Genomic DNA, 9972 nt, shown 5'->3' with positions numbered 1-9972 from the left:
ACTTTTCCCAGAGATTACCAATATTTTCCTATGTTTCTTTTTTTAAAATTTGTGAGTCAGAATTAATCATGGCATGCTTTACTTTGAAATTATTATTTTATCAACAGCGTAACGTTGCTAGTTTATATTCTGCACTTGACCTGAAATACCTGTGAAGGGCTTTATGGGAATTTACGATCTATCAATTTTATCTTGTGCTCTAAGGGTCCTCATCTGTGCAGTAATTTTCAACTCATTAGAAGAACATAAGAGAGGTTCGGATCTCATCCTTCCAGAATACCCACCCTCCTGACTTCCCATTGCAGCATCAAGCTGTTTTGTTAATTGAATCCAGTGTCTTGACCTCAACCACCCCTGCTGGTACCTGCTCTAGTTGTTAGTTTCCTGGATAAATTCATACTATCTGGTGTGTGTCCGGAATTACCCCGGAATTACCCTCTATAAGCCAATGTCTTTTGTTCTCAGATGTACTGTCTCAGTGCATTCAAAAGAACAGTATAATCCTTGACTCCAGGGATTTGTGCTTCATATCAATGATTTGACACTTCATATTCTGTCCACCCCAATAAGACATTCTCACATCTTTTTTAAATGCTATGGCACCAAGTCACGTTGCAGTTGTTTTAAACCTGCTCATCCATCATGTGGGATGAACTCTGAAGGGAGGCCGAACTTCCTTTTGATAAATGGAAACTGTGTTCCCATTTCTTATTTAAATGTTGCTGAATTTCTATTCACAAAGATGTAGCTGGAGAATCTGCTGATTTGCAATAGTGAAGAAGCAGGAGTGTTTGGGAGCAGTGTAATATGGAAGTAATGGTGCTGTGATAGACATGCTTTGCTGGAAGCTAAAAATATTCCATTGCTTTTGCTGAGTGAAGAAAACTGAGGTTGAAATTCAGGAATAATCTCTTATTTATAGTACACTTAATTATGCTTTAATTATCTTGCTCAAGATAGTTTACAAGGACCCTGGACATACAGCAAACTTCAAGCATCAAAATGCTATAATATAAACCGTCAGCAGTATGACATTTAGGAAAAATATGTAGGGAATATCCGAGGGAAAACTGCTCTAAAATGTGCAGAAGTTCTATTGCTAAAGTTTGACAAGGATGATTCAGCATAGTAGCTCTTCAGAGATGGGAAATGCAAAGTCACCAAGAGTAATGACCTTAAAACTAGGATCTTTTATGTTCATTGAAAAACATGCAGAGGAAACATTGATTTAATGACTTATCTGAGAGACGGAACCTAAAACAATGCAGCAATACCACAGTACTACATTGGAACATCAGCCTAGACTATAAGCTAAAGTCCTAATGAGCAACTAGCCTAAATTTTCATTGATTCCCATTATGCTGGAAGCTTCATTCAGAGAAGCTTTACCATATAGGTTTTTGGAAATAGAAAACAAAAGCTCACTGCTGTGGTATTTAGAAGATGGAGACAAAGTGGACAAGACAGTTTTATTTAGTCTCTAATCCATGCTATTCCTGGAGAGAGCGGATGATCATATTCTAAAGTCAAAATTTATAATCTGTTTGTTTATCAGTGGGCGCCCCATACCACATATAGATTTTTTTTCTCTCCAACACTGAAGTCCTTCCATTGGATGAACAACAAAATCATAAAGTGCAAATGCATTTTGTGCTTTACACACACATTGTGTTCTCTGTTTTATAGCATATTTCAAAGATTAAAAGAACATACAGCACAGAAATAGCCCAACCAGTCCATGTCTTCACCGATTTCTTACTCCCTCCCACACCCTTCCTTTCCCTTTTCCCTCATGTGAAGGTCTAGCTTCCTCTTGAATCCATCTACACTATCCGATTCAACCACCATTTTAAGCAGTGAGCTTTACTCTTTGCGTGAAGTAATTCCTCCTAAAATCTCTTTTAGATCCACTAGTTGTTATTTGATATTTGTGTCCTCTGGTTATGGACTCCCTAAACAGTGGAAATAGCCTATTCATGTAAATCTTATCAAAGCTTTTTTATAATGTTAATCACTTCTAAAAGGTTTCCCTTTTCTCTAGCAAAAAAATTACTTTTAGATTCTTTGCAGCCCTATAGATGGCACTTTATTTTTTTGCCGAAGTGAATTACTTTTTTCATTTTCCTACATCAAACTTTATTTGCCATCTATCTGCCCATTCTGCTAGCCTGTTCATGACTTCTTGCATTCTTATGCAATCACCTTCACTGTTTACCATGCCACCCCGCCCATCCCGTTTTGTGTCACTTATAATAATAATAATAATAATCCTTGCATTTGATATAGCGCTTTTCACGTCGGGAGGACGTCCCAAAGCGCTTCACAGAACACACTGTAAAGTGAATTGACTGTATATTTGTGGGCAAACGCGGCAGCCAATTGCGCACAGCAATGTCCCACAAACAGTCGTAGATTGAAAATGATCAATTTATTATTTTTTGGGGGGTTTTGGAGGGATTATTATTAGGCTCTGTGTGGAGTAAGGAAACTTGCCCACGGTTTCGCCCTGACCTGCCTGGAATTGAACTCAGGTCTCTCGCTTGCAAAGCGAGTGCTCTAACCACTGAGCTACAGGACTCCAAATTGCAAATTGCAAATTTTAACACCACACTTCCTGTACCTGAATCCAATTCATTAATATATATGGTGAACAGTAGTGGTCCTAACACAGATCCCAGCGGAACACCACTTTCTACCTCTTGCCAGTCTAAGAAGATACCTTTAACTCATATCCTTTGTTTTGGGACGTCTCGAAGACATGATAAGGCACTATATCAAATGCAAGGATTATTATTATTATTTAATCCATTCTACTACCTCTTCCACAATTCCATATGCCCCTATTTGAGTCATGAACATAGGTCTGCCAAATATCACCATCAATATTAAATAGAAACTGTGAGTCTGGAAGAATCATTAACTCAGTCCTTGGCACTTGCAGTGGATTAGTATTGGTCATTTATGGAGATTATGTCATCAGAGTACCAAGTAAACATGTTATTTCCTTCAACCCAAAAGTGGGTCTAGAAAATGAGTCCGTGAATTGTAATGTAAAATTACAGACTCCAGCTTTTATTCTGACCTTTACCATTAACATTTTTTCATTGACATTGATTGATTTCCGGTGAGCAATTTTCTGCCTCGCTGAAGTAGCTAAATGCGTCTGAAATCTATTTAAATTATTATTTTTTAAAATCTCCTATTAAAAATTGATTTAATTTATAAATTGAAATGATTTGCTTTTCTACAGTTCTGATGTTCAGATATGCACCAAATTCATTGGAGTTATTTAAAACTTGGAGCACCAAAGAATAGGATGGTAGAAATATGATGCCCTACACCACAGAGTTCCCAACATCAACCATTGGATCAGCAACTCTGGGTGAAGGTCTGCAACATCTCAGAGTTTCCATCATCAATAAGCAGGTGGTTGATCCTAAGCCACGGAGACCAAATGGGGAACAAACTTATTTTTTCTGTCAAAAGATTCAGCCATGACTTTTTGTTTTTTATTTTCCCATTCCTGTCATTTTACTGGATCACATACAAGCAAAAGGATGGAGCAGTGACTTGGCACCAGCTGCCCTCAGTGCAACTCTGAACTGGCCAGTAGGGGGCAACATTTATTATAATAATACTGATAGTAATAATCCTTACATTTGATATAGCACTTTTCATGTCTTCCAGACGTCTCAAAGTGCTTCACAGTCTATACTGTAAAGTTAATTGACCATATGTTTGTGGGCGAAACGCGGCAGCCAATTGCGCACAGCAGTGTCGTGGATTGAAAATGACCAATTTATTATTGTTTTGTTTTGGAGGGATTATTATTGGATTATTATTATAACAGTTTCCAACTGTGCAGTTTGTATGTTCCACTAGACTTATACAGTTACCTTTGAGAAAATGTGTTTTACTGAGAAGCATAGACAAGCTTGATGGTTATTACTTATGTTGTTGAACATTGTGCATATTTTTTGTGTAATTGTTGTTAAGATAACTATTATTGTAAAGGTTTTAATTATAATAATCCTTGCATTTGATATAGGGCCTTATCACGAGTTCGAGACATCTCAAAGCGCTTCAAAGAATATACTATAGACTATGTTTTGTGGGCAAGGACAAACAGTGGATTGAGTGACCAAATAATTATTATGATCTGCCAATCGACTAACAACTGAGTTCCTACTTACTGATAGGTGAATAGAGGCGTATAGAGGAAGGAAATGTGCCCAAAGTTTTGCTCTGCCAGGAATCAAACCCAAGTCCTCTCGCATGGGAGGCGAGTGCGCTAATTACTAAGCTACTGGACTCCACAGTATCCTTGACATTTTATGAATGCATTTTTAAAATATTGGGATTTCAGTGAGCCTAGATTTATTTACTCCATTCTTACTGATAACCAAGATACTGTTTTTGAACATCTGTTTAAATGTATATTTTTCCTAAAATCTGTTTACATTTAATTAAAAAGCTAAAAGGTAAATTAAAATAATAAAGGGATTTGATAGGGTAGACAATGAGAAACTATTTCCTCTGGTAGGGGACATAGTCTTAAAATGTGAGCTAGGCTATTTAGGAGTGAAATTAGGAGACAGTTTTTCACCCAAAGAGTACAGGAAATCTCGAACTCTCCCCCAAAAGGCTGTGCATGCTGTATCCATTCACATCTTCAAGACTGAGGTAGATAGATATTTGTTAGGTCAGAGTATTAAGGGATATGGGGCAAGGGCAGGAAATTGGACTTCAGGTACAGATCAGCCATGATCTTACAGAATGTCAGAATAGGCTCGAAGGCTGAATGGCTTAAGACTGATTCTATTATTTCTATGTTTCTAAATAATCCACTAATTATGCACATTTAAACTTGCAGTACTTGTTTACAGTACCATCTTGTGGCAGTAGTGCAGTATTGACAATCCAATTACTGTACTCAAATTCAGCAAATTCCTGTGTGTAACATTAATGTGGTGTTTCCTCACCATCTCTTACCTGACTGAAAATATTTAATTTCCTCTCCAGTGTTCCCGTTTTCCCTGAAGGTGATGATGACTCACTGCATTACAGTTCCACAAACACTGGCAGCACTCCCATTACCTAGAACATTCTTCATACAAGCTCTTGGGTTCCGAGTATTAACAATTAATAATAATCCTTGATTTGATATTGTGCCTTATCATGTCTTTGAAACTCTCAAAGCACTTCACAGCATACATTGTAAAGTGACATGACTGTACATTTTGTGGGTATTAATCAGTGATTGATATTTGCCCATCGCAGCTGAGTGTTGTCGTATGTTCACCTAACCCAGCCTGGCAGTAACTCTGAATGAACATTGTTTCTTTATTGAGAGCGGATTCTACAAATTTCAGTGTTTTATTTTGGTAACTTCATGGCACAGCACTGTCCTGCGTGGACCTCCCTATGTATGAGGAGTCTGACTTGCAGCGTTGAGGACAATGGGAACAACTTGCACTAGATGGCCCCCTTAATGCAGAAGAGCATCTTGGAAGATTGGAGGCCATTTCTATTTCTTGATGTTTGTTTTGGATTCTTGCATGGATCTGACATAGTTCAACTGTAGTTTACCTGAATCTCTTCCATTAATCCCCTCCAGCTCCATTCCGCAAGGAACTGTCCTTTCAATTTATTGATGCATGCAATTGTCTTCATTAATTCATGCAGAAAAATGTATTGCAGATAAATGGATGTTACAAGTTAATGTTACAAATGGCATTCAAGAAACGTATTTTATTTTGTTTCCAAGAGTCGCGTGAAAATCAATGATTTATTTTTGTCAATTTCCTACAGATTTATAGCTGGGTTGCTAATCAGTGCAATCCTAAACCTTTTGAAATCAATGACATTTGTATCTGGACTCTTATAAGAGTTCAACTGCATCCCATCCAGAGTTAACAAATGAGGTAAGTGAACCAGGTCTGATTATAAAACAAGTTCTCCATTCCCTTAAATAGATTTACTACATGAAGATATTTTAAGCAGATGAGCTGTTATATCGTTTTTTTTAAAAAAAGTGACAAAGAAATGGCTTTTGATTATTTCAACAAATTGGATGAAGCATTTGTGGTCCTCTACAACAGACTGCACTTGTTAGTCCAAAAGGCAGGTTCCTGGAAAAAAAGAACATTCTTTAAGTATTGAGAGATGAAGATTAATACTAAAATATTCAGGCTCAAATTAACCAAGGATTAAAAAGAGTTGGGTTCTAACCACAATTTCCCTCAGGATTCCACTTGACAGGATCACCTCACAAGGCCTGCAGAGATTAAGGCAGCCCTACTGTCTTCCATTTTTTAAAATGATTCTAGCATCCTGTTAATTACCCTTTGTGCAAATAAATACTTCCTGGTGTTGCCCTTTAAAGTCTGAACCTGTCCTCTCTTAATAATATAATAATCATCCATGAATTTGATATAGGGCTTAATCACATTGTTGAAATGTCTTAAAGTTCTTCACAGGATTTTAGCTGTGAAGTGTAGTGACTGCGTACATGTAGGCAAATGTAGCAGCTAATTTGCACACAGCAATGTCCTACAATTCTTCACATTTGGCTCAATATGAAACAATCTGGAAGTATTGTTTTGGGTTTATTTTCCTCAATCCTAATATCTATGATGCTATACTATATACCACTATAAAATTGGCTCTGAGAACAGAGATCCATTGAAATGTATGACACAGAATAAGGCCATTCGGGCCACTGTGTTTGGCTGGTTCTTTGAAAGAGCAATCCATTCAGTCCCATTTATTTACCTTTTCCACATACTCCTGAATATTAATCCTCTTAGGTATCTATTTCATGACTGTTTGTGGGACATTGCTGTGTGCAAATTGGCTGCTATGTTCACATACAAATAAATATACAGTCACTCCACAATAAATTTTGAGATGTCCTCTCAATGTGAAATGAGCTATACCAAATGCAAGGATTATTATTTATTGCCCTGTTGAATGCTAATATAGATTCTGCCTCAACCACAGCACCCAGTAGGTTATTCTACATCCTAATTGCTTTCTGGGCAAAACAAAATCCTGCTAACCACTCCTGTTCTCCTTTGCTAATTATCTTAAGTTAATGCCCCCAAGGCACTGACTCATGAAACTGTGGAGACAGTCTTTTCCCTATGGACTATATCATTTTAAAGACTTCTATCAGGCCTCCTTTTAACCTCTCTAGTCCAATGAAAATAGGCTCAGTTCCTTTAATGTCCACTCTTAGGTCAAATCACTCATCCCTGATATCATCCCAGTAAATCTCCTCTGCACCCTCTCTATGTCTCTATGTCCACCTCACTTGTATGGCAATGAGAACATTTGTGGTGCTTGATTACCAATCTATTAATGAGCAGCATGGAGATTTATTGAATGAGATTCAGGTTCATGTGGGAACACATTACAGTACTAACCACTATATGATTTCATTCATGTATTGGCTCCTCAAACAAGATCAATTGAACAAAAATGTGCCTCACTAATTGTGGTGTATACAATAAATGTAAAATAAATAAACATGATAAGTCCTATACACAGTGAAAAAAGAACCAAAAAACTTGTGTTTGTGTTGAAATGAGCAAGTTGAAATGCGCTACGTACCGCCTGACAGAACTTTGCCATGATAATAAACAAGCGTCTGACCAGCCTTACTGTTGAGTCAAGTGTGTACTGGCAACGTCGATCAGTTAAGTTCTCCACTGCAAGCAGGTAATCACGCATTTTGGACACCATGCAGGAGTCCTGTGAATTTAGTAGCATTTGTAAATTTATTCTGAATAAAAAGTCTCAACTGCAGTACAGTATATACGTTACTCAATGATACTAGCCATTTGTGTTTTTCTAAACTGATCCAACACCACACACGTGAACTGTAGCTGAAGAAGCAGTCATTGTTTGCAGTCTTAAGTAGACTGGGGTTCTGTACGTCTAAGACTAAATGGTGGTTTGATGCACAATTTTGCAAAATTTATCAATTTACTAAAATTTATCATTTTACTGAATTAGAAAAGTAATTTAATCAGGAAATGTATAACTTTCTCCTCTCTTTGAGTTCTTCTGGCCATAAAATTGGAGAATTTACTTCTGGTCAGACGGGCTTAGATTTGAGCGCGGTGTGTAAGCTTTGGTAGAATATACTGAGAATTCAGTAACTAGCACACAGAGTCAATCATTCCCATTTAGAGCTCATTTTGGTTGAATCCAATGATTGTTTTTACCTTGCATGGAATGTGAAACTTCTGAGAAAAAACACATAAGAATTGCATTAATCTATTGTATTGGTTAAGATTAGAATGGATTAATGTTGCCTTTGGCTGCTCATTACGAGATCTGCAGCTTTGCCCCATCAGGGTTAGCAATGGATATTTGTATCTTGTCCATGACTGTCTATTTAATTGATTTCCAGGCAAATATCAATCTAAATAACCAACAGAATCAACAGTGTGTTCGGGCAGTTGGCTAGCAGAGAAAAAAACACTTTGGCATTTCCCAGGGAATGCTTAACTTCCACAAGGAAATAAATGATTGGAATACATTGATATTGTGTCAAAGATAAAAAATTAGGAGGATTTTTGGCCAAGACATTATATTTAAATTTATACGGAATTAAAGCAAAACATTTTTTACTTACATGAACATCTATGTACAAGTCAGGTAACTGTGAAGTACAGCGTTTCTAGAATGGAAAAAAAAAAGAAATCATAGAATCTTACAGTACAGAAGGAGACCATTCAGCCCATCGTGTCTCTGCCAGCTCTTTGAAAGAGCTACCAACTAGTCCCACTCCCTTTCTCTTTTCCTAAAGCCTTGCAAACTTTTCCTTTTCAGGTATATAACAACAATATAGCACCATTCATGCAGGGAAGCATCCCAGAGCACTTAATATATCCAATTCTTTTTTGAAAGCTACTATTGAATCTGCTTCCACCATCCTTTCACGCAATGCATTTCAGATCGTAACAACTCACGGTATATAAAAAATCCTCCTGGTCTCCCCTTCTGATTCTTTCGCCAATTATCTTAAATCTGTGTCCTCTGGTTACTGCCCCACCCACCAGTGGAAACAGTTTCTCCTTATTTACTTCATCAAAACCCCTCATAATTTGAATGCCACTATTAAATCTCAACCTAACTTTCTCTGCTCTCAAGAGAACAATCTAGCCTCTCTCATCTCACCACATCACTGTGAGTTTGCAGTTTGCAAAATTCTGAAACTTTTAACAAAAAAACTTAAAAACTGCAAAGGTTGGCATGAAAAACTCACTGCGAATGGCTCTGACTGCAGGCGTTCAATCTTGTTGTTTATTTTGTTTCTCATAGTCAGCACTCGAGAATAACAGGTCAACGGTGCAGAATTAACAACAATCAGGACAGAAGGCAATAGGATAAACACTGAAAGCTGAGCCATGGTCAAGTCAAGTGGAAGAACTCTTGACACCTGGGCTGCTCGTGGCATTAAATACTTTCCAATCGGATCTACTTTTGGACGAATCAAATCACAGTGCAGTGATTAATAGAATAAAACTGTTTATATTCTTTCATTTGTCTGGGAATCCGGATGTTTTTACTTAATGGTGCAGATGGTATTTTGGAAAGAGGTTGTGGATCAACAACACGCATCACATTTCCCCCAATAACATTTGCATACACATAATATTATTGAATCAGCCTTTTAGGTCTGCAGGAAGTTTTGATAATTAAAATTTTAACCAACTACTGCTGTTTAATAACAGACCTGTCATTTTATTTTCTTGGAATGGAATGTCCTTGCTGCTATCAATAGATCTCCATAAAGTTTATTTAGACATGTTCCCATTTTTAGTCCTAGTACAGCCAGGTTCTGTTTCCACATATCAAACATCAGCATGTGCCAATGAATACTTTCATTCAAGCGCAAATTCCTATAAACATTCTGCGGGACAGGATTTTTGCACCCTTCCTGCAGTCAACTGCATACCG

General features: G+C 37.3%; 1 protein-coding gene across 1 annotated transcript; it reads right to left on the bottom strand.

Annotated features, from left to right (window-relative positions):
• Positions 1-5776: 5776 nt before the first annotated feature.
• On the bottom strand, positions 5777-9421 carry LOC121850051 (cytokine-like protein 1). Its single transcript, XM_042340069.1, has 4 exons — positions 9278-9421; positions 8645-8689; positions 7615-7755; positions 5777-6131 (listed from the first exon to the last, which is right to left on the bottom strand). Exons 1-4 carry the CDS (start codon positions 9419-9421, stop codon positions 6093-6095), a joined length of 369 nt encoding a protein of 122 aa, XP_042196003.1. The 3' UTR covers positions 5777-6092.
• Positions 9422-9972: the final 551 nt, after the last annotated feature.

The sequence above is a fragment of the Callorhinchus milii genome, unplaced genomic scaffold (genome assembly GCF_018977255.1).
Source record: "Callorhinchus milii isolate IMCB2004 unplaced genomic scaffold, IMCB_Cmil_1.0 Scaffold13, whole genome shotgun sequence".
In the NCBI taxonomy this organism is placed as follows: Eukaryota; Metazoa; Chordata; class Chondrichthyes; order Chimaeriformes; family Callorhinchidae; genus Callorhinchus; species Callorhinchus milii.
The sequence above is the reverse complement of the archived record's forward strand: the minus strand, read 5'-3'. Positions and strand labels throughout refer to the sequence as shown.